Here is a 25,831-nt window from a genome sequence, read left to right on the forward strand (position 1 = left end):
TTGACATAGATAGATTTTAGTCAGATCCTCCAGAACAAACCAATTTACTCCCCTTTCATGGCCTAGTGCTCTTACACGCCCCTCAACAACAACAACAACAACAACAACAAAAACAAAAACACAAAAAACGAGCAAAAAATAAAGTCTAGATTAACTTTGCCGAAAAAGAAGGAAAGCAATATTTCTTAAGAACTACCTTTTAAAAATGTTCACAAAAACCCTGAAGCAGATGTCCATTGGCTCTGTTAGAAAAAAAAAATCACTGAGGAAAATGAGGATCTCAAAGGGAATATTTTAGTGGGGGCTGGTATGCTAACTTCACGACTGAAGAGCCGAGCTCTCTACTCAGCAGCATTAACTTTCTTGCTTCCTTCCCAGTGGTCAGCCTGTGCTTGTCAGTGAACTGGAGCCCAGAGAAGTGGTTCCCCAAATTGTGTGCATGAGAATCACCTGGAGGGCTTGTTAAAACACAGATGCTGCCCGCCCCTGCCGATTTCAGATTCACCTGGCCTGAGGTAGGCAGAGGATTTGCACTGAAAACAGGTGAAGTCTGCCAGCTTAAGCCCACGCTGTTGGTATGGGAGCTACCCTTTGAGATCCTTGCGCGAGAGAAAGTGGAAGAGACTTAAAATCAAGTAAACACTGATCTCTCCTAATGTTTGTAAACTGTGTGTATATGTATATGTGTGTGTAAGAGTTTGTAGTTTCAACAGTGAAAATGTATTTCAGCGAGTCATTAGGAGCCTCTCACCCCTCCATCTTTAGGATAATTATAAACAAATACTAAAATATGAAGTTTCTAGATGGCATGTGTACATGTTTGGGGGTGGCAGAGTTGGGATATAGGAGGTAGGAAAATATCCCCACATCCCATGTGTCACAAGTTTTAACAATATTCATGGCCTTTTCTTTAGTAATTCCACCTAGAGGGCTTGGAGTTTATCTCAAGGAAATAATCAGAGATGCTTGGAAAAATTTGAGTTCAACGATGTTCATTGACATATCATTTTCATAGCCCAAGACTAAAAGCTGAGTACTTAATAATATGAGCTTGATTAAACATATTATGATGCAGCCATATGAGGAAGTAAGATACCTCTGTTAAACATTAGTCCTCTAAGAATATAGGAAGATAAGGAGGTAGGCTTATAATTTCATGAAACAAAAATGTAGACTACAAAATAGCATGTAAAGTATCAAGTATATTTACAAGTATTTATTTCTAGAGGGCAATTTGTGTAGTGGGTACCTCTGGGTGATTACAAATTTTCCCAACTAGTCAGTTTCTAGAATACTCTAACATTTTCTAAATTTCCTTCAAAGCACATGACTTATTTTTATAAATAGAACATGTCCCAATAAATGATTTGAGTATTTTTAAGCAACCTGTATAGCAGTGAATTTGAATTTTTCAGAAGCAGAAATGCTGCAATGGAGATGCATATTGTAGTAAATATTTCTTGAATGCTAACCTCAGGCTAGAGGTAAGACATAGTATCTCTTTATAATTCTCACACTATAATAATATGTATAATCCAATAAGGTTATTCTGCAATACTCTATTTCTAGTGTGTGTTTGTGCATGCATATACATATGTATATAATAAAACCTGTTCTTATTCTGTATCTGGTAGTACTGAAGTACCTAGACGTTCAGAGGAGACTACACTCAAGGGACAATCTGTTGATCAAGGTTGTAACTTCAAGGGGCAGAAAGAAATATTAGTTTTGGCTATGTCTTTGATGACTACCTTTTCTCACCACTTCTGTCGGATAAGCTTCCTGTAGAAGGGCTTTGGCCAGGCTGCTTCTCCCTATCCCCTTTAGTATAGGTATACTATCCCTCTGTCGCTCCCTGCCCTCTGGACACCATGCAGTTTCTTCACTTTTGGTCTCCTGCTATGGCTCTGGTTTTCCTGATTCTCTTCACACCTAGCCCTCTGCTCCCTGCCTGCCCCATGCTGGGTCACTGGCATGGATCTTTTCTTTGTGGCTGTTAGCCAGTTTCCTCTTTCATTCTCCATGCCTTTGACAAGGCTTAGACTAGATAGCTTCATCAGCATGTCAGACATTCTCCCCATATTTAAAGGCTTCCTGAAATCCTAACCTCTTCATGAATCATAGCACCTGGCATACAGTAGGCATTCATTCATTCCTAAAGGACTTCGATTCCCTCCACACTAGAAGTGCAACAGTGATTTCTGCCCTATGAGGCTCCGACATATGCTCAACACACACAACAAAGCATGCCCACTAAACCCTGTACAGGCTACTCTCACTCTAGATTTTTTCTAAAATCTTTGAGCCTATGTTAACCTGAGAACCAACTTTAGAATTCCTTTGAAAGAAAGTATCTGTTTAGAAACACACCTTAATGAGGATGCTGGTCTTAAAACATGCCCTCAAATTATTTGACATTCTTCCTGTCAAGAAAGGTGGGATCTGTGTTCCAGCCCATTGAATATGGATTCTGTGTTTGTCTGTCAAATGGAGTATGGAGAAAGTGATGCCACATCACTATATAAATTTAGGCCTTGAGAACTGGCATCATCTGCTATTGTCTGTTGAGATACTCATTGTTGGAACTCAGCCACCATGTTTTGAGGAAGCCCAAGCAGCCCATGGAGAGGGCACGCTAAAGAGGAACTGAGGCCCCAGCTGAACGCCCAGCTGATAGCATCAGCCTTCCGGTCATGTGAGTTAGCCATCTGGGAAGTAGATTCTCCGGTCCCTAGTCGAGCTGCTGGGTAAGGCAGACCCAGACATTCCATGCTAAGCCCTGCCCAAATTACAGGTTCGTGAGCTAAACAAATGTTTGTTGTGGCTTTTAGGCCACTGTTTGGGGGTGGATTGTTACTCAGCAATATACAACTGGAACAGTGGGCCTACTTGGTTATGAGGATGAGGTCTCCTGCACATATTGTAGTGGGTCTGCATTAGCGGGGCTCCGGTAGGTGGCTAAAGGGCTCTGTGTAAGAAATAAGAGGATATTGGACAGTTCTAAGGCAGCAAGCTAAGGAGCAGAGGAAGCAGAGGATGAAGGGAGGGAGAGGGCTGTAGCAATAGGGAGAGTGGCTCAAGCACAAATGAACTCAACAGGCTGTGAAATTATCTAGCCCAGAGATGAAAGACATGATCTAGAACAGGGATATCCGTGGTTCAGGTTTAAGGTGTTTGCTAAGGCAGCTGGCTGCCACGTGATGATGCACCTGTTAATCTCCATCCCACGCACCCTAAACCTTCCCCCAAATCCTGCTATATATCTAGTTTCGAGTCTGGAACACTCAGGAGTTGATGAGTGTATGGCCTTAAAGTCTGTGGGGCAATGCAGTGCAGAGTAACATAGTGAACGCTTGAAGCAAAATGGAGAATGCAATTTGAGAATGCACTGGAAACAAGAGCTGGAAGCCAGAGGTGACTCAGGAAAACATAAGGTTTATAACTGTCCTCCCCTCTTTCTCACTCCATAACCCCCATCCCCTGGACATAGGCGAGGGATCCTGGATGTCTCTCTTTGTGGAATGTGGGCTCAAATCTTTGGGGGGCCTTTGATCTTAGGGTTTATAGTGACTTCAGTTGACTAGCGGTTGACTTATGGGACACGTTACAGCATTGATTCTCACTGTGCACTGGGTCCCCAAAATGTGTGCCTCTAATATTTGTGCTTTGAGGGGGATAAACACAATTAATTTCCTGGGCCTCCATGTGGGCCCTCAGGGACACTTGTCTAGGTTGGTCTCTGGTGTCACTGGAGCATCACACACCTTGGTGGGTGCTCCTCACAATGCAGCTTAATGATGCAAGCAGTTAGATTCCTTCAGTTGGTCGGTCAGGTGAAATACTCTGGTACAGGGAAAGACCCATGCCAGACTTCTGATCAACCAACCGTAAGATAACAACTTGGTCTTGTCTGAAGCCACGAAGCTTGTGGTTACCGCAGCAATGGAAAACCAGTACAACCTGGATGTGAACCATTACAACAGAGGATTTTAGTTAAGTGAAGGATTTAAATTAGAATACAGAAGAAAGTCAAAATGTCCACAGCTTGCTTTTTGAGTCACAATAGAGACAAACAGTGCATGTTTTCTTTGAAGTTACTTTTACTGGAAAAACAACAACAAAACATTTTGTTTTTCAAAAGAGTCAAAATAAAAGACTATTACACAAGATTGCACAATCACTTACGAATGCCGCAGTTAAAGGTAAGTAGGCCAGTCTCACAGAGTCCTTGTCTAAGTAGTTTTCTCCGTCTGCAACATACCGAGAACGTAATTCTCACAGCTGCTGGGCTGATTTCACAGTCCCATTGGCCAAGCTCACTGTGTCTCATAATTGAATCAGACCTCAGGTAGGAACTTTTCCACCAAGACTACTGTCTTGAGAGCAGTTTTAATGTTCACATTCTTTCCATTTACCTCTGGCCTTTTTCATAGGCAGGGGTACAATTCGGCATTACCCAATGTCTTTCTCCATTTACCCCCCGATTTCCTCTCCTCTGCTTGGGACATAACTTCCACAGTCTTCACATTCTTTTCCACCACCACTGTCTTTACTCTACAGTAATATGACTTACATGTAAATATAGAAACCTACATCCTCAAAGAGGGAGAAAAAGAAAGGACCACCTGCTAGAACACAGATCCAGGTAGGACAGGTAATTCCAAGGAGCCCCGGCAAGGACTTTACCATGAACACTAGCTTGTAAAAAGCAACTGTGAACTTAAAAAAAGAAATCAAATTAGATATGGTGTGTGTGTGTGTGTGTGTGTGTGTGTGTGTTGTTCTGCACCATTTTGAATTAAATAGGAATAAACCTAATAATATGCTCTAGTTGCAACACGAAACAAGAATGTTAACAGCTTACAAACACTGCTGGGAACGCTCAGTTCTCTTCTGAGACATGGGGCATACAAATGAGTCCAATTCGCAGAATCTTCCTCTGGGCCTTGTAGTCACACGTGCCACAGATGGATGTGCTTTCTTTCCAGAGAACCAGAGGTTGCAATTCTGATTAGATTCAAGCTCAAGGTACAATTTAGCAAATGCTACATGCTTTATTAATGATTTTATGCACCTGTGAGGTCTACTTAGGACCCAGAAGTTAGGTAAGAATATAGAAACAGTCTCTTGAAAATATAAATCATAGCTATCTGTATATCTTCTTAGAAATTATGAAAAAGTCTAACATAGTTTATGAATTTGATTTTTATAAATAGTTTTCTAAAACAAGCCTACACATAATTTTTCCCCTCAACAGTACTGATAAAATACAGGGCACCTTCTTCTTTCAAGTATTTGGGTAAAATAGTATACCCTGAGAATTTGGGGTGCAAACCTACACCTTGTAAACTGTAGAATGAAACTCCTCAAGCACCACGTAGGAAAATGTATACCATGATAGTTTTTAAACACAGAGACTATTACTGAATGTGTTTTCTCGTGCACATATATATATACTTATCATGAGATTATAGTCAATCTACTTAAGAATCAATACTGTCCTGCAGTCCAAAGTATTATTTCAGGTAGCATGAGCATTCAATTTGTAGCAAACACAGACTTTCATTTCTATGAAGTATGAAAATAATTAAAATGCATGAAATCTCTTTAAGAGGCAAGAATGATAAAGTCAAATCTGAAATTAAGAAATTTGTATCACTAGATAGTTCCTAGTGTTATAAGGATGAATTTGAAATGTGTGCTAACGTTTGAGATTTGTCATAAAGCTGTCGAAGTGTAATTTGGTTTAGCTTATTTACTCAGTGGTATATAGAGAGCCACATACATGCAAACATATAAAGACATATACAGACATCCAGAGAGCCTATATATTAAGTCACGAACTGCATATTTGGGCTTCATTTAATCCTGAGGGCAATTTCAGTGAGTGCTCTTAAGAAAATATATTCTACTGGATTAAAGATTTCATACTGGTTACAAATGTGTTCAGTTTTCCAGAAACAACTCAAATGGAGCCTATTTCAACCTGACCATTTAACCAACAGGGAGAAAGAGGAAATGGGTCAAGGTTTCTACAGACAATGCCCCGTGGTTCCTCTGGAAAACTGAGTCCCACACGTTAACCTTGAGAGGAAATGGCAAGAAACAGACTCTACAATTCTAGTTCGACTCCAGTTTGAGGTACTATTTTGGAAATGCCACGTGCTTTATCAATGGTTTTGTGTACATAAAACATAAAAGGGTAGTGCAGTAGCTAAAGGGACAGTGTCAGGGTAATAGTTTTATGGATAAGATGGCTTCATAGACTCTTATTTTATTCCACTTAACTTTGGTTGAAACAGGAAGGGCACAACCACTTTATTCAAATAGCAAGGCAACCTCAAGAAATAATAAAACACTGAAAATAAGGATTTAGATTTACCGGGTGTCTTTAAAAATGTTCCTCCCGATCACTTGAGGTAGTAAATGGCCAGCAGCATTGGTTTGGTTTTTGTGGTTTGATGAAACAGAGAACCATAAAATTATCAATAAACAATGTGGCATTCATAGAATATTATTTTTAAAATTACAGTTTTAACCACTTGGACATTTACTACGTCCTTGACAGCTTCTTAGAGGATGTGGCCTGATAGAGCTGACAACTGAACAGTTCTCTTTTCTTTCCTAGTTTCTGTACTAGTTTACCTCAATGTGAGAATTTAAGGCTCAGATCTGCCAGTGATAAATAATGATAAATAGCTTATGGGGTCCCCAGGCCCTTGGTAGGTGAGAACTCTACCACATTGGCTAGGGAAGGAAATGTCTCTCTTTCTGAAGACCTGGCAAGCAGCTGACTACTCAATATGATCACTGATGATCACCACTCAATAGGATCACGATTAGCCTTTTCGTAAAAGTCACACATGGTTTTAAAAGAGTCGTCAACTCTGGTACTATCTCCACCCAAATCCTAGATCTGTTTTGCCAGATGTGTTCAAACACTTGAGAATTCACGGTGTTGCTTTGAGTATTGCAGGTTGGAGATCTTTGAAATTGATTGTACCTTCTTCATTTAATATTAAGTGACCTTATACCCAGCCAATCTCTACAGAAAATGAGGAATGGCTGATGCTGTAAGAGCCCTGCAGTAGTGAAAAATTAAGTCAGTTCTGGGGCGAAGCTGCTGCTGTACCTGGGTGGGAAGACCTCCGTGGCCAAGGACTAAGGCTTTCCTCAATACGGGACAAGGGCATCTCGTCTATGCACAGAGGCTGTTTTATATTTTGCACTTCATTTCATCGCTCATCAGTGCATTGATTGAATTGTGACCAGAGCTGACTATTCCTGCCTCAACCCTTTTCTTCTACCCAACAGTATTTCTCTTTAGAGCAAAATCCCTTTAAGAAAGGCCCTAAAGGTGAAATCGAGTTATTTTTCCTAAAGGAGTCTGACACGGGAAGCCTAACTACAAAGTAATGGATTATGTAAATCATACGAAAATCAGTCCCAGGTTTTTACTCACATCTTCAGTCGTGAATCGCATAAAATGCTGTGGCTTCAAGAAAACATTCTAAGCAGAAACCAAAGACTGATGATCATTAAAATCAAAACAAGGATCTAAAAGAAATTTACCAGGATGCCTTGTCTTCGGATAAATAAATAGGTAAGATTCCTTAAAGAAAGTTTGGGAGAACCTTCAAGTTATTCCCTCTCTTTAAAAGTAGGAAATATTCCAATGTGTCCCTTGTTGAATATATGTTGACACACTTACTATCGATGACAATCTAAATATTTATCTGTTCAATCAAGTCTTCAAGACTCACCATGAACACTCACTAAAATAACCTTCAGAATTGAGTTAAACTGAGGCAGTATTAAAAGTCGCTGAAAGGTTCTGTGATTTGGGTTCTTGACACCTCGTAAGCCCATAAGGAGCAAATGATGCAATCCTAGGTCCTTGCTCTCGGTCTGGCTGGGGCTGGAGAGAATCAGAACCACTGAATCAGTTTACATTCCACTCTACCGCCCCCAAACAGGCCACTCCTCAGACTCCAAGCAATCCGTGAGAGAGGAGCATGCAACTATGGAGGGAGGGAATCACTGAAGGGGACCAAAAAAAGGCTATCCACTCATAACAAAGGTTGGATTCCTAGAGGAAAAGAGACATTTTATACATTTCTGAGACTAAGAACTTAATTTTAAACACAGTCACTGGCTCTTCAGGACTTCAAGCCATTCTATTTTAAGGCAACAGGTAGCGTCATGGCATTGTACAAAAGTGAAAATGAAAACAAAGCCCGAGAGTTAAAACCACTAGTTTTCACAATCACATTTGAAATCATGCTAAACCCAATAAAAAGAACGTGTAGAACATAACCAAGGGAATGACTAGGCTTGACTGGTATATGATTCAAAATGCAGACCCATTGTATTTAAAATCGAACATGTGATCTGACTCTGCCATCTAATCCGTGAACCTCTAAGGAGATCTGTGATCCAAACTATTGATCTGCCAGCGTGCTTTACAACAGAACCAATCTCATGGTGTCGTATCTTTCGATTGAACTATGAGAACACTGAAGGGATGGTTATGCCTAGTCACAAGTACAGGAGGGAAAGATGAAGCGAAAGCTTATCTTCTGCTATTAAAGTATAAAAAGAAATCATTTTGCAACCATTCACTCAGCTTAGTAACACTAAAATAACACAAACTGTCTTAACAGGGTTGTTCAGGAAAATATAGAAACTTACACACTTGGTTTATAAGAAGCAAAAACTAAGAATAACACATGTAGAGGAAGTTTACAGCTGAATTCTTAGTGCTGTTACAACACAACCTTCCGATTACAGAATAGTCCATCTTCTGTCTTGCTCCTATAAATAAACATAGTCAAAGAGAAGATCATCAGTTCTAAAAGTAAATCTCACTTTTCAAGAAGCAAGAAAAATGTCAAGCTATATTTTATTTAACTATTTGGCTAATTTCAACATTGCTAAATATGTTTGGCAAATGTGTTTCCGAACTTACTTAGACATTATACTGACTTCAAGAAAATGCCCAGAGTGGAACCTCTCTTTGAAACTTGAATTAAATCCAATCAACTGTTTGAAATGATTTTAGAGTTAAATGTTTAGTTTCACTGAAATCATCCTTAGCAGAGATAAAACAGTGTAATAGATATGTTCCTAAAACATGATGCAGAAATGATATTTAAGCTAAAGAGAAAAATTTGAAATTTACCATGAGTTAGTAATATAGTTAAGGGAGTAAATTCTATACTGAGAATTCTTATAAGTGAACGATCACTACCTAAATTATGTAGAATTTCAGACAGTGCATTTTGATTAAACTGAGATACAGTGTTTAGAGCCTGTAACTTAGTTAAATCCATTCTACACATTGACAAGTTCAAAATCCTACTGAAAATGAGCCCTTTCTGTCGATCTGTCTCTCTATATATAGTATATCTACTAACACTTTGCCTAAAAAAAACATTATTTTTAGCATTTGAGAATTGATATTTGAATACAATATTATGAAGACAGAAATAGGCTGTCCTACAGGTAATATCTGCTGGGGATTAAGAAAACTCTATCGTGTAAAAAATAACCTCTGAGAAGTATCAAATAACAGCCATCTAATCAATTATATACAATCAGAGTAGCTCGGCTAGGGATTTTTTAATCCTGTCATCTAAAAATTGACCTGTGTTAAATACATAAGGAAAAAAGTCTATAAGAATAATTATGATTATTGGGACACCTGGGTGGCTCAGTTGGTTAAATGTCTGCCTTCGGCTGAGGTCGTGATCCCGGGGTGGTGGGATTGAGTCCCGAGCCCCGTCGTGTGGGGCTCCCTGCTCGGCAGGGACCATGCTTCTCCCTCTCCCTCTGCCCCTCCCCACCATGATGTCTTTCAGGCAGGTGCTCTTTCTCTCAAATAAATAAATAAAATCTTTAAAAAAAAGAATATTTATCATCTCACGTTGTTTATTTTATTCTTCTGTATTTTATATTGAGGAATGACCTTCAAGATGAAATGGGCTGTGGTAGGTTTGGAGACTTCTCATTTGCTAAATTTAAGTTTTTGAACCTTAGGACATATAAAGCAGCAACAGGAAAATAAACTATAATTACAAAGGGAGGAGAAGAAAATAGAAGACTAAGAAGAATTTCAGATTCAAGGACCCAAGGATCTGACAACAAGTCAGGCTGAGTCCCTCATGAGGCAGGATTTTGTGAAGATTCCCTGGGAAGAGTGAGAAGGACACAGGGTGGTCATAGGGGCAGGGGAGGGAAGGGGGCCTGTGGACAGTGGTGGAGTGGGGATGGGAGGTGAACTACGGGATGGTGAGAACAGTCTGAGAAATAAAGGAGAATCTATTTATACAATCTACTGGGATCATTTTTAGGGATCCACAGCCCAGATATTGCCTTTCTATTCATTCACAGGACACTGGTTCTGCTTACATTAACTTCCCAGGAATTTTCCTTGAAATTTTGAAAATAATAAAGTTGCTCCAACACCTATTAAGGATAAAATAACAAAACCCACCAGTTTAACCTCTCAGAGGATCATGAAGAAGTCAGTACAGATGAGAGGGGTGATGACACTGTGTCACCAGGCATTTGGCCTCGATGACTTCCCATGATTATAGGACCAGAACACATGACAAAGTTCGGCAGGGATGCTGGGTCAGATTTGCCCTTGCTCCTCGCAGACCTGTGCCCAGACAGAGAGGAAAATCTCTACATGCAGCTGACAAGCAATATCCAGAGTTGTATAACGTTCTGGAAGGCCTTGGTCCTAAGGTACCCTGACCCACAGCCAACTGGCCTGCCCCAAGAGATAAGACAGATCAAAGGGGACTGCAGGGCTGTGGGCCCTGCCTTCAGTTGGGGGAAATATAAAGCAATCCTGGATGCAGGACCCTAATGCTGGGTACCCTGGAAATCTGCCTGGATAAGGGCCAATTTGCTGCTCTGGTGAAGGCCCCTCAAGGATGACGGGGTTCTGAGGCATTCAGGAGGTTCGTAGCTGTTTGCTATGTCCTTTGTAATGGTGTTAGAACTCAATCTTCACAACATTCCTGCAAGGTATTTCCATTTTACAGTTGAAGAGACCAAGGCCCAGAAAGGAAAAGTCGCTTGTCCAAAGTAATACGAGCATTAGAATTTGAGCCAGAGCTGCCTGACATCAAGGGGCCTATACTTGGCCTTTAGTCAAAGCCCCACAGTTCTCCTTCAACTATAATGCATGAACCTATGCTACTCATGTGGACATCCCCTACCCACTCCTCACTATTTCCCACAACTACCTCCCTACCCCCGCCCACTGGGAGAGTCACAGCCACCCCACGAAGTTCTGAACCTGCCTTGAATTCTCTTTGAGGCATAAGATGTTCGAATACCTAAGGACGGCTAACATGGAGACTCAGTATCTGCTAGACCTTGCCAGATTCGGGGTCAGTTTGTTACCTGATTCTCTTCCCCCTTTTCCCAGGGCAGGGAAGAGGGACAGTTCGCCACAAGAAACTGAGGCCTGGAGGCCAGAGAGCAAAAGAAGTGGGCATACAGGGTTCACCCGGGAGGGTGTGGGCCACAGAGCTCGAAGGGCCTGGGCCGCCGCTGATCTGTTCAGCTGGGACAAGTTATTTTTTCATGGGTCAAACAGGAATTAGAAATAGTACCTTCTTACTTTAAGAATCAAACGGCATGATATTGTCTTGATATACAATAAATGATTAATACCCAGTAGCTATTACTTTTCATTTATTATTAATTTTATAGGCACTAGAGAAGAAAATATAAAGGCAATCCAATTGCAGAGAAAGGCACAAAAGCATAAGCTGGAAGGAAGCTACAATCCAAGAAAGGAAAGAGGGAGAAAAGGTGAAAAAGACATTAGGAAGATAATAAAAGAGCAGCTATAGATAATAACTGAGAGAGAAAGCCACAGCTAAGTGAGGGGAAAAACAGAAATAAACAAACTAATTCAGGAATGTAATTCTAGGATGCACTACAGATGAAGCGTTACGCTTGCAGCCTGCAGCCCTTCCTTCCACCTGGCCTCCTGCAGGAAGCCACGGGAATGTCCAGTGAGGCAGCCAGGCAGGGGTCACCTGTCCCTCGGGCCGTCCCGTGGCTGATGAAAACAAACACATGCAGGAAAAGGTGAGCAGAGGGGAAGAAGCAAGGTGGAGCCTCACATTAAAGCAACCGGAAGTGAATGGGAAAACAGAGACCATAAAAAGGAATGAAATTACCAAACAAAAAAGCAAAAAAAAAAAAAAAAAAACAGTAAAAATTAAATTCTCAAACCAATGGTCAGGGAAGACAGGAATGAGGAGTGAATGGGTGGGACAGACACCAGGAAGGAGGGCCACCAAAGCAGAGTGGCCTTAGAGAGAAAAAGAGGAGGTGACATGAAGAGCAGGAAAGAAACCAGCTGGGAAGAGATTCTGGTAGAGAATAATTCGGGTTTCAAGTCCCAACTCTGTCCTCAGGGAAAAACTGTGATGTAAAAAGCGTCACTTAAGCTCTCTGAGCCCCAATTTCCTCCTGCAATTTTATTTTATTTTATTTTATTTTATGTTTTATTTATTTTTATTTAAATTCAATAAGCCAGCATATAGTACATCATTACTTTTTGATGTAGTGTTCAATGATTCATCAGTTGCCTTTAATACCCAGTGCTCATGGCGTCACTAATGCCCATCCCCTGGTTACCCCAACCCCCCACCCCCTCCCTTCCTGCAATTTGAATGCAAGGGACAGGGTTTGATGATCTGAGGAGCCCTGGAGGGTTGCCTCTGCTCCCAGCCCCACTCTCTTTCCACTTCAGCTGCTGCTCTGTGGGGCTCCGTTGAGGGGGCAGAAAGAACCTGGAGGAAGCGAGGAGGAAAGAGAGACCAATGTGTAGGAGCAACCTAAAGCACACTCAGAAATGAAAAGACAAATGGATCAAGTCTTACAGGGAAAAAGACCAGACATTCAATAAAACAAAACAATTGCGTGACCTGCCATGGCGCGGGCGTGGTGCCCATTAAAGTTTTCTTTTGGGGCGCCTGGGTGGCTCAGTCGTTTGGGCGGCTGACTTCGGCTTGGGTCAGTGGGGAGCCTCTTTCTCCCTCTCCCTTTGCCCCTCCCCCTGCTTGTGTGCTCTCTCTCTCAAATAAATAAATAAAATCAAAAAAATAGTTTTCTTTTGTTATTATTACATATTTATTTTATCTTTATGTCCCTGCAAATGGCATTTGTGATCAATTCTCAGTGAACGTTTTAAAACAAAAATACGGCATCGAAGTGCGTGGGCCGGAAAAAGCATGTTGGGGAAGGAAAAATACAACTACGTGTGTCGAATGACAGAAAACTCAACCAAAAATAATCCCATCAGAAAAGGCATCAAAGATCCTGTGGAAAAGGGACTTTCAACCCAAAAGTCAACAAACGATAAACCGGTGCGCCTAGCACACTGGCACGTCGCGCCCGGGGTACCATTGTGACTACCAGTCGCTGGGTCACGGGCTGTGAACTGCCCCATCCATTGACCACAACGTCATTACTAAGGAAGGATAAAGCAAATAATATCGCTAATTATCTTCTTAGCTGGGCTATGACCTGGCAAAGTTTGGGGAACGCCACCACCTGGACCCCAGGAAGGGGAGAAGCAGCTAGACCCACCTGTGAAAGCTGAACCAAAGGGAAATTCATAACCTAATCATCAGAGAGAGAGCATGGCAGCTGGTTATGCTCAGAAATACACGGCAGGGAGAAAGCAAAGCTCCCTGTTACAATGTGCAGCTAAAAATAGATGATGGAATACTTATTATTTGAGCTGGAAGGAATCTTAAAGGTTATGACAGGACTTGAACCTTGGTCTCGCAGTTCTGTGTGTAGGGGTCTGTGTCCTCCTGCTGGCGTGTGGGCTCTTGGCCTGGGGACCATACCGGGTCACACGTGGGTTAACAGCCTCACCGCAGAGTACACCGTGGCTGGTGGAGTGTAAACATGTAATCCGTGTTCTTTGGATGCATGAGGGAATGAACGCATTTCGTTCAAACATTCATTCTATACAAATGTGCGGAGATGCACAAAGGAGAGCCCCAGTGTGCTGGCTGTCAGTACAGAGCTCATTATGCTCTCTGCCATCCTTCCTTTGCTCCAGGCCTCCTACCAAGGAGTGCACAGTGTGGCCCGGGAGCCAAGAGCCCCTTCTGCAAGTCCTGGCTTATCTCATTCCCTGGGGATTGTGGCAAAGCCATTCCAGTCTGAGCCCTAGTTTTCTTCTCTGTGAAATGTTGTGATTGGATCAAATTACTGGTGTGACTTCTTAGTTGAAAGGGGCACCTAAACTCCTACCCTACCTCAAGGAAGATCTCTGAAGTCAGTCTGGTTTTCAACGGAAATCTTCAACAGAAACCAGTTTCCAAGACTTCTCACCCTGACCATCCATACGAGTATCCGTTGATCATGAGTGTGTACAGTGTAATTTTTTTTACATATCTGACCAAAGTTTACAATATTTTGCACACAAGAGAAAGAACAGCACACTTTTTTTTTTTAATGTATCTTTCTTTGGAAAGCGACATAGAGCTCTCAGGAAGGTGAGTTTTGAAGGATTTTGGTTAGTTATCTGAGTTTGGATAGTAGATTTTTGCCTGTATATAAAATTCTAATCATTAGATCCTGACTAGTGTTCTTCAACTGCGAAGGCAGCTTTTGTACTTCTATCTTTAGGGCTGTGGACTAAAATAAAAGACTGTGCTTTCACAGGGGAAAACTTAAAAAAAAATTACCATTCAAATCTCGAACCCTCAAAATCCGGATTTATATTTGTGTCTGATGGCAACAACTCCATGCCGAATCTCTCCAGACTCGGCAGACAGGAGAAAAGCCAAAAGCAGCTGCTAGAGGGACAGTGTACAAGTGTGTGCCCGGTTGCTCCCTCCTCTGTGCCCTGACCTCTCTGCCCCTTGCTTCTGCACCTCCATGGTTCACACAAAGGCCTCACGGGATTAGCTGCCCCAAAATAGCTTTAGGTAAACATACCACCTGTCCGGATGATTACAATATTTTTGTCTAGAGGCTACTCTTTTCTTTCTGCAAAACTAAGTGTCTAATTCTGAGCCTCTTCCGTATGCCTATTGGTTTTTTTACGTTGAATAAAAGATGCATTGTTTACCTTGAATGCCCACACCCCCTCTTTGTGACTGTCATACACCGCAGGTTGCAAACTCTTAGAGAGGAAGAATTCGAATTATCTATTTCTAGAGTGCAAGGAAAATGAGGCTTGGGCTCTCATCTGAATTTTTAGAGCAAGACCCAAGGATTTTTGAACGGTGGCCTAATGTCTGGAAGTCTAACAAACATAATGCATAGTAACAGTCCCTGAATTTGGAAAAGGTTTTATACCTTGCTATATACTCTGATGTCATCTGACATTCAGGTAAATTTTGAGGAGTAGATATTATTGACAGGAGTGTCATGAATGCTAGAGAGTTTGCATGCCCAAGAAGACACAGCTGGTGAGAAGACCAAGCCATGACTCTAATTCACTGATCCCACTTCTTAATTTAAGGCTCTTTCATTGCACGAAGAAACAATATTCTTCTGTTCCTTTTAATTCAGAAAGGAATTCCATCTCCCTTCTTGGTTCAGTACGATCTTACGGAAAAGTGAAAGTCCTAGAAGCATATATGATGCCAACACATCCTCATCTGAAAAGAACAGGAAAATGAGGGGGCAGATCTGTCCCCACACTGCTGACACCTTTGTGCTCCTATCTGAAGGCGGCGCATGTCTTATGTGTTTGACCTGAAGTGTCCTGGGTCAGACAAGCCAAATTCACTTCTCCTGTCATGTTCCATGGCTGTATTTACAGCAAGGATTCCAGTCTGTGAATGTGGATTAATTCGGGTGTTAGGAATCTACTTTATCTGATTTCTTTTAAAGGGGGACAAGTGGAGGTTGATTATTTTCTGAAGGGAGAGAATGCAGAGATGAAAAGGAGCGTCTTACAGGGATTAGCAGCCCAGCATAGTGGATTCAGTCTAATCAGACTGGCTCAAACCCAGCAGCCCATCCAAGGAACCACTGCAACTGGAGGATCTCCCCTTTTTCATGGAAGTCAAGTGTGTGTGTGTGTGCGTGCGCGCGTGTGTGTGATATATTAAAGACCTTGAACTCGCCCTAGGAGAAAGTACTCTAAGTGTCTGGAAACAAAAATAAGAGCTTAAAATATACAGTCCCTTCATAGAAGAAATGTCAAGAGAAAGAAGATGTGGTGGAGGGAGAGAGAAGCCTTTCTACAGATTTCAGAAAACCTCCGAACAAGAAAATGTCAGTGTGATTCTCCCTCCTTGTGAGGAGCAACTGGATCAACGGTGTTCCCTGTGATCTCTCAGGATATTCGTGCCTTCTGTCACTGGGGCTGCTGGGAATAGAGTGAAGCTCACTCCACAAAATCCAGACCAGGTTTTCCTTTCTTTCCCCTGCCAACCTTCACCAAAGGCTAACCTGACAGATCTAAGGTTCACTTCCCTCCTACTCACCGGTTGGAAAAACACTGGGGCAGTTTTGAAAAGGTCAATGGGGGAAAGGCTTGCTGGGAGGATTGAGGAGTGGGAAGAGGAAACTTGGTAAGAAAACTAGCTCCTTAATCATTTGGATGGGGTTTTGTTCTGTTCTCTCAACATGCCCCTTTTGACAGACAGCCTCCCCTACCACTTCAAACACAAAACAATAGGATTGCTCTTAATCCCTGAAAACTGATTATCAAAGTAACATTCACTCACCAGCAGCTACTCCGTTCTGCTTTCTGGGGACTGCTCATCATCTGTGTTCTACCACAAAGCTCATGGTGGTGCCATCAAAGGAAGGGGGGGCAATGATCCTCGGCCCCAGCGGTTGCGAAGTGATGCTGATGACAGGCTTGCCATGCAGCTGGGCAAAGCCTTTGGCCCCCACGAGCTGGGATGTGGCTGCTGGGGCCGAGGAGGAAGAGGAAGCAGGAGACTGACCAGAGGCCATGAAGTACGGGGCCTCAGTGAATGTCGCAGCTGCCTCTTTGCTGGGGGGCTCTGCTGCCATGGAGGAGAGCTCACTACCCCCTGGAGTGTGAGCAATTGGCGTGGGCTGCAGGGCATTGGTGGGCAGCACCGTGGGCAGAAACCCAGGGTAGATCATGTAGGTGGGTCCATAGGCCCCAGGACTCAGGGCCAAGGGAGGCACAGGGAGGGACATGGGAGCCACAGCCTGCTGCTGGGAGGTCATGGGCACATCCACATACTGCCCCGTCTCAGGGTCAAACAGTCTTCGGGTCATGGGCTGTACTGGTGTGTCCACCAGATAGTACTGGCCAGTCGTCACATCCAGAAGCATCTTGCGCTGGGTCTGCTGGGGCTGTGGCTGCTGGAAGGGGTCTGCGGGGACTGAAGCTGGGCCTGCAGGTGCTGGGGCAGGCATGCTGGGTGGGGAGAAGCACAGGACCTGGGGCTGGGCTCCCTGCAGGGTGAAGGGCAGCGGGGGCTGGTGGTAGATGGCAGTGGGGAGATGCTCAGGGCTCTGTGGCCCTGTGGGGGCAGCAACTGTCTCCCTGGGGTTCTCGGGTTTGGTACGCCAAGCTGGCCGGCTGGTTCCACTGACCTGAGAGCCTTTGGGACTACTGGGGACCTGGCTGCGGGCACTCAGGGGGGGCAAGCTGCAGAGAGTGGCCGCTGAGGAGGCTGGGGGCCCCTCCCTCCCAGCCCCGGGCCTGCCTGGAACCTCTCCGGCGGCCGTAGAGCTTCCTTTGAGGGGGATGGACAGGTAATTCTCACAGTCACTATGGTTCTTTTCCACACTGCTGCCATTTTTCCTATTGGTCACCTCATCAGGAGGCGCCCGCGCGGCCGGAGAGATCTTGAGGGACCGGAGTCCCTGGGATTTGATGCCCTTTGCTGCTGAAGGAGTCTCTGGAGAAGGCCCTTGGGGGAACTTGCCGGCGACACCCCCAGTTTTCTGGGTGCTGCTGGCACTCACCGTGAACACGTTTCGGTTGCTGGGGAGTGGTGGGAGGGGCTGCAGGGGCTGGGTTCTCTCCACATCCTTGTGGGCCGGGGGTATGTAGAGGGATCGCGGCCTTTCCCTGGCCAGGCTCTCGAAGGCGGCTGCCCGGGCAGACACACTCTCAGTGCCAGGGTTGGAGTTTCTCCGCTGCAGACGCTCCGCAGGGCCCCCACGCAGCACCACGCCGCCTTTGTTTCCGGTGCCCCTCTCGGCCGGCTCACCCAGGCGTTTGGCCAGCTTATCTGGGTCCCCCTCCGCACCCGCAGCCCCTTCCCTCTCCTCGCTGGCAATGAGCGACAGGACGTGGCTGTCCATCATCATGGGCAAAGGGTCACTTTTGCGCTTCCACTCGTTCCTGTTGAAGCTGTACAGCTCCTCCATGGACCTCACGGCGGCCGTCAGCTTCTCCAGGGCATTCCGAGAGGGCTTTGGGGCTTTCCCTTCCTCCTTGACCTCCTCCTCCTTGGCCTTCTCTGGGGTCTTCTGAGCAGAAGCCTTAGAGACGATCTTGAGCACAGGCAGGTAAGAGCCCTGCTCGGGCTTATTGGGGGCAATGGTGGCCACGGGCAGCCTGCCAGATGCCCTGTGAACCAAGACGGTCCCTTCTGGAGAGGACGAATTCAAGAACCGGCCGCCGCCACCTTTGCCTACGTTCTCCCTCGGCTCCCGGTCCATGCTACCTTCCCTCGGGTTCACCACCGCCTGGCACGTAATCACTATGGGGGAAAGGGATCTGGATCCACCCCCTGCAGCAGCCAGCTGCCTGGGCTTGGGCCCGGTCAGCCCCTGCTCTGGGGTAACACTGCCCTTGTCACTGCTGTCCCCTGACCCTTTGATTAGTTTCCTGACATCTCTCACCTGGTGGAGGGGGCCTTGGGCCTTGGACTTGTCTCTGACGTCTCTCACCTGGAACTGGGGCACTTTTTCCAGGTTGTCTCCCCGGAAGAGCTTCTGCTGCGCCCTGCCGTTGTCCTCAGCGGTCTTGAAGAGGTTAGGGGCGCTGCCGCTGGCCAATTGGGGCGTGAGCAATTTGGCAATGTTGAAGTCCGAGCTTGGCTGTTGCACGCTCCCCAGCCGGATCTTGATTTCGGGAGCCTTGGGCCGGATCACTGCCGTGGAGGTGGCTTGGGCAGCAGGGTACTTGGTGGCCTGCTTCCCCGGCTGCTTGTCCTTGGGCGTCTGCTGGATGTTGGGGACAAAGAGGCGCGACATGATGGTGGACTTGCTGGCAGAGATCTCTCCAAGATCAGCTCTCCAGTCGCCCCCTTTGGGAAGCTTCAGCTTCCCAATGGGGGCCTTTTCTTCCCGCTTCTCGGCCTCCTTCTCCTTCCAGGAGCGGAATGCACTGTTCTGACTCCGCAGGAAGATGCCTTTGACAGTCTCCGATGCGCTCTTTTTAATTTCACAGACTTCTTCAGTGTGTCCGTCCGCGAAATTTCGGCCAGAGACTGCATTGCACTCGCGAGGAGCACTGGCTTTGAAAATTGGCGATTTGGACTCGGCCGCGGAGCCCTCCGCACCTGCATCGGACACGCTGACCACCGTGTACTCAGAGCCAGCCTCGGAGTGGCGAGAACTCTGCCTCTGCAGGCCCCTCTCCCGCTGCTTCTCCCCCCTGGCGGGACCCTCTATCTCCTTGGCGGTGCTGGAGAGGTTATGGTGGGATGTGTCAGTGACTTCTCCCCTCTCCATTTTGAACTCATGTTCCCACTGCATCTTCTTGGAGATGACATTTTTGAGCAGACTGGAAGCAAACTTGGACTTCTTCTGGGGGCCGTCGGCGCGGGAGGCAGGCTTGCTGCTCTCAGAGGCCTCGGAGCCGTCGTCCGTGTACACCGACCCGGGGCCCTTGCTGGAGCCTTTGGTGGTTCTGCAGGGCCCAGTGGCTGAGCTGGCTTTGCTCTCACTGCGAAAATTCAGGGGCTCGAGAAGGGTGACCACGCGGGAGCCCGTCTGGACCTGCTTCTGGAAACACAGAGGTGTCTCCACGTGTTTGATTTCCCCCTCGACTTTGCTGACCACGAACTCCAAGGCTTTGGTCTGGGACTTCTTGGCCTGGACGTAGAGCTGGTTTGCGGCCGTCCTGGCCCCACCGCCCTTCCTCAGACCTGCGGCCACAGAGGCCGCACTGCTCCTGAGGAGGCTCTGCTCCACCCTGGCTCCAACACCTCCACATTTTAAATCCAGGAAAGTCGACCACCGCCCAAAGCCGACTTCGGAGAGTGTGGAGGACTCCCGGGAGCTGATGTTCAGGGCCTCGAAGTAGGGGTAGGCCAGGCTCCGGAAGGCCCGGGAGGTCAGGTTCCGTACCTCCTTGTCCGCATCGTCCAGTTCACTCACGGCACTGGAGGCTCCGCTGGAGTAGTCCACCAGCTCCTTCGCCCGAATGGCCCCGCACCGGGTTTGCAGGCGAGCAGGGACAGCAATGAATTTCTTTGCATGGTCCTGAGCCACGGCTGCAGCCGGGTCTTGCTTCAGTGAACTTGAATTGTGTTCAGCAGCTGTAGAGACGCGGAGGCTCATGTCGCCTTCATGCTTGGCAGCATAAATAATGTTTTGCTTTGCACGCACGTTGCTAGGCTCATTTATAGCCCGGGAAGTCGGTTTGATTGATAGGAGGATCTGGCTTGCTGCACTCCCACAGCTGCTGGCTGCATCGGCTGCTGCCCCTGAAGCTGCCTCCGGGGGCTCGGGCAAGGGCTCACTCAGGGTGGCAGTGCCAGGCCCAGTGGGTGGAGGAGTGGGGTCACTGTCAGAGGGGCCGCTGCCCACTTCCGTGCTGCTGGTGTGGCGACCACCGCTGTCTGCGCTGGGGCGCGCCGGGTCACTGCTGGTGGGGCTCGGAGTCTGGGTGGCATGGGTGCTGGGAGTGGTGCTGAGGTAGCAGCTGTTGTCATCATCCTCTTCGGTCGGGGTGGTGACGTCCCCCGGGGTCTCGTCGCTGCCACCAAAGGAAGCGTAGTCCACGAATGAGTAGATCACGTTGTTGTCCTCGAAATCCCAGCGGGAGGCCAGTCCCACATCAAAATCCATGTCCTGCTCCACCTCACTCAGCTGGATCTCGTGGGTGGTGATGTAGTGAGCCTCCTCATTTTTTGGGGGGTCCCTGCTGCCCTGAGACTTGGCAATAATGTCTCTGCACTCAGTTCCATCTCCCCCTCCTCCTCCCCCTCCTCCTGCCCCTCCTCCTCCTGCTTTTCCCTCTCCCCCCCCTTCTCCTCCCCCCCTGGGCTGGCGGCTCACTGCGCTCTGACCACTGTCACTCTCAAAGCCTAAAGATGAAGACGAGGTGGCCAGAGCCCCTGCTGATGTGGTGGTATCATCCATCTTGGAAAGGCCACCTTCTTCTGCTTTGTCCACTGGGGAGGAGGTCGAGGAGGAGGAAGATGAGAAGTTGCTGCCCTCATCAGTGCGGGAGAGCTGGGATCTGCAGAGTTCCGATGCAGCAGGATTCTTCTGGGGGGTCGGAGCCTCGCTCTCCTGACCGCTGGGCTCCCCTTGGGCTTCCTCCTTGGGACTCCTGGGGGCCCTCTGCTCCCCTGGGCGGGGCCGCAGGGCGAGTCTCCTGGTGCGGGGACTCTCCCCCCGGGCTGCGGCCGAAGCACACATCTCCACATATTTCGCCTCTCGCTGGGAGGAGGCCGGTGGCCCCGGCAGCAGCGGCCGCATCTGCTGCTTCAGCTCCTGGCTATCTTGAGCTCCGCTCCCCGGGTCGCCCACCTCCTGCAGTCTGGCCTGCGGACTCAGCTCCCCGGGGGTGGCTTCCATCCCGAGCCCTCGCCCAAGTTGCAGCGACAGCAGGAGACAGTGGTGAGCGGCGCCGGGGCTGGCCCGGCTCCCTCCCTGGCCCTGGAGGGGCTGCAGAGTGGCCCTAAGCAGAGCCCCACGTGCCTGGCCCGGGCCCAAGGCTGGAGGCACCACTGCGGTTGCTGCCACCCCTTCCCGGGTCTTCAGCCCCTGTGGCGGGGCCGGGACAAGCCCAAGGGAGGAGGGAAGGCTCCCGGCAGGGGTGGCAGGGGTGGTCTGAGGCCCGGGGGCTGCTGCTCTGGCCGAGACTGTGGCCACCTTCCTGTGGCTGAGCTGTTCTGTCCAGTTGTTTGCCTGGCACCGCCTGCAGCCACGAGTCTGAATGCCATCGGCCACGGAAGGAGCAGCATCTGTAGGTCGACCCAGGGACTTCCAGAAATGAAAGGAAAGCATGTGCTGTTTCTTGTGAAGCCTTGTCCCTTTCCTGGATGGGGCGAGAGTGGGTCACGTCATTCCAGAAATATTTTTAGTGTCTATTCCCTAGTCATACCGAAACCACACTTGAGGGCAGAGAGAAGAGGCGTTGAGATGACAAGAGAAGGTTGAGGGTGGAGGGGGCCATGTGGGTTCTCACTCGAACCAGCCACATGCTCTATGTAATCTAGTATGGAGATGTCTAGCAGGCATGAAAGGATTCTTTACCCACTGCCATCTTTCACTCCCAAGTCTGATTAAATGGGTTCTTCCCCTTGTTCTTACATAAAATCCAAATTCTGCGTTGCGTTCCAAACAAATTCAGGATGATCCAGAAAGATTTCAAACTCTCTTCTAGACATATGGTAGGCTTTCTGCTTGCCTCCAAATCTATGCATTTTCTTTTTCTTTCATCTCAAATCAGATGAGTTCTGGTAATAAAACTTTTCATAGCAATAAAATATTCCATCCCTCTTTCTCCAAAGTTACACTCTATAAAACATAATCTGTTTGTTTCAAAATTGAAGCCCTTCTAGAATTCTTACTGTGTTGACATGAAGTATTAAAAGGGCAATTTTCAAAGACTTAAGACGTAACACTTTAAATATACTTTGACATATAGTCACTAAAAAGGAGCACATGGGGTCAAAAACGAACACTACTTCAAATCCCTACAGTAGCCAATCGATCTCAAAAAAAAAAAATTTCTTAAACTTCTAAAACCGTGGCAAGATAATAAACCTTCAATTAAATATAGCCTGGGCTGCAGCCTCATGATTCAGTTTCGCTGGCTGAATTCCAGACCTGCAGGGCGTGGAGTCAAAAGGCACAAAAGAACAAGGAATACACTTACCCTTCATGAGTACAGTGTGGCTTGGAGGGAGGTTCAGAGAGGAAATGTGACCCGCTGGCATGCCCCACGGACATGAAGCCAAAGTCCTAGTTCACTGGCTCTGAGTTACATCCATTTCTGATAATTCAGTAGTTGTGCAAGGGAATTTGCCAGGCACCCCACGGTGGAGTTTCTCTGCTGGCCACCCTCAGAACAGATCCTTGGGTGCTGTCGGTGGAGAACCACGACTCTTGGTTTTGGTGAGATCTGGCCCTCATCACCTGCCAGGCCTAATTTCACCACTATACATAGTCTATGTGTCACTTATGCCGATTAAATAAAGCACTATTTTAAACATCCACATTTGTGGGGAACAAAAATAACATCATCACCCATCCCCTTCCAACATGAATGCCACCCCCGCACAGAAAAATATTCCTTCCTCTGGATAAGCGTGGGGGTAGGTATGGAGTGGGAGCCCCTACCAACCATAGCATTCACCTTCCCATACTCGAAATACGGAGACCACAGCGCTGCCAGTCTCCCCATGACAATTTGCTTCTGCCCACATCATTGCCATTATAAACATGACATAAGGAAAGACTGGAAATATCAAGTACCATAGTGTGGATATAAGCCAGAGCACGAGGTGGAAAATAAAAGAGAAAAGGAACAAAGAAACAGGTAGAGGGAGAAGAACAAGACGAGAAGAGAGAGTTTGCTAAATTTGCAACCAACTTTTTTGATTATGGGGAACTAGACCTAATTGCACAAAGTCCTTGATTTTTAATGAATAAAAATTTAAAAGTGATATTCACAGCTAAGAGTTATATAGTGCTTCCTGTGTGTGAGGCACAATTTGAAGCACTTTAAAATGTGTATGTATTAATTTATGTAATCCTCATAACAACCTGATGGGTAAGGTACACTTTTTATAGACAGGAAAGCTGAGGCACAGAGATGCTAAGAAATTATGGAGCAGGCAGTCTGGCTCCCGAGCTTGAACCTGAACCATGATGCTGCAGAACAGAAGCTTGCTGGCTTCTCTGCTCAAATGCTCTCCGTGGCACCAAAAACACAATTAGAAGGGAACGATGCATCCATTAGGCAATTCCATCCACCTGACCACAAACAAACCATGTAACTGTTTCTGGGTTGTTTTTTTTGTTTTGTTTTGTTTTGTTTTTTAATATTATCAACCTGTGTACACATTATGTACTCAGGGATTTAGGAACATGACCCTATAAATAAAATGAAATAAAATATAATTGGTTGCTTCAGGCAAGCAGAGTTAATTTCAATGCCCCATTTTAATCTTGCTTTGAGGGCTTGGACAATAAATCCTGAACACTGCCTCAAGCACTGTGGGCCATACACAGTCCAAAGAGGAATAGAAGGCAGGATTTCTGCCCATCAAGGCAATTATAGTCTAAGGAGGAATTTTCCAGCACTTTCCATATGGCCCTGTCTGTTATGATAACTCGATGTATTTCAGCAGTTTCTCCTTGCAGTTGGCAAAGTACAAAATTGGAAGGTCAGATGCCCTGGGTGTAGGTTAAAGTATAATTACCTAATGCTTGAAGTTATGAAAACCTGCTTCCAGAGTCTTGCTTCCTCCAGAGAGCACAGCCCTAGAAGAGCTCCCCAAGAGACGAAGAGAGAGGGTTATCCTAAAAGAGGTACTTACCTCCAAATTCTCTGTGCAGCTTTTTCTCTTTTCTAACTAAACGAAAGCCAGTGTAGAAAAAACTCATAAGAAAATCTTTTTCAAATAAAGTCCATTTCCAAAAAGTAAGGTTTCATTCAAATCACCAATTCTATTTAAAATTCAGACAAGCTGAGAATTTGGAATAGGACAGACTGTATTAAAAGATTGAAAAAAAAGGAGAAGAAGAAACTCATAAATGGAAAACAATAACCAATTGTAAGGTAAAGTCAACACAATTAAGAACTCCAAACTGCCTGCCCCCTGCATTTTCAGAGTTCTCCATCAGTATATGTTACTATGAAATACTCATCTGGTAGCCATTGAGCCTTTTATTCCTTAATATGACTATAGTCATTTTTTTTTTTACAGATGAACTCAGTGATTGCCAACCTGATCTCAACTCTTGAGCAATTAACAGTGACTAATGTCATCAGCATTAACCCATGTTAAGCAAGCATTCTTGCTTAGACCAGGCAAGGTATACTTAGTAGATATCTTTATATGGGATTTCAAAGAGCAACAAAGGAAATGACTCAGTGTCATTATTTTTATCTCTGCAGAGAAAGTTCTTAGCATTCCCTGAAAGTCTTGTGAAATGTATCAGAGTATGAGAAACTTTAACATGGTTAAAGAAATTGAGAATGAAGGCCAGGCTATCCACCAGTTGGAAAAAGGATATGTTTGTATTTCAGGTCCCTGACACTGGCCTAATATAAGAGACCATTATATCATTCAAAAGGAAGAAAACTGGGGCTCCTGGGTGGCTCAGTTGGTTAAGCGACTGCCTTCGGCTCAGGTCATGATCCTGGAGTCCAGGGATCGAGTCCCACATCAGGCTCCCTGCTCAGCAGGGAGTCTGCTTCTCCCTCTGACCCTCTTCCCTCTCGTGCTCTCTATCTCTCATTCTCTCTCTCTCAAATAAATAAATAAAATCTTTAAAAAAAAAAAAGGAAGAAAACTTTAACAGATATAGACCACTAGCCGAGAAACAAAGAGATAGGTTTCAACTTGGACTCAAACTAGAAGTCAGACAAAAGATTTACTAAACACAGACATTCTCAGGATTCTCTGGGGTGCAATAG

General features: G+C 45.9%; 1 protein-coding gene across 1 annotated transcript; it reads right to left on the minus strand.

The window, feature by feature from the left end:
• Positions 1 to 3,895: 3,895 nt before the first annotated feature.
• C2H4orf54 (chromosome 2 C4orf54 homolog) lies at positions 3,896 to 22,188 on the minus strand. Its single transcript, XM_027597430.2, has 2 exons — positions 16,737 to 22,188; positions 3,896 to 8,814 (listed from the first exon to the last, which is right to left on the minus strand). Exon 1 carries the CDS (start codon positions 22,186 to 22,188, stop codon positions 16,774 to 16,776), a length of 5,415 nt encoding a protein of 1,804 aa, XP_027453231.2. The 3' UTR covers positions 3,896 to 8,814; positions 16,737 to 16,773.
• Between the last annotated feature and the right edge of the window lie 3,643 nt (positions 22,189 to 25,831).

Source organism: Zalophus californianus, chromosome 2 (genome assembly GCF_009762305.2).
Source record: "Zalophus californianus isolate mZalCal1 chromosome 2, mZalCal1.pri.v2, whole genome shotgun sequence".
Taxonomy (NCBI): Eukaryota; Metazoa; Chordata; class Mammalia; order Carnivora; family Otariidae; genus Zalophus; species Zalophus californianus.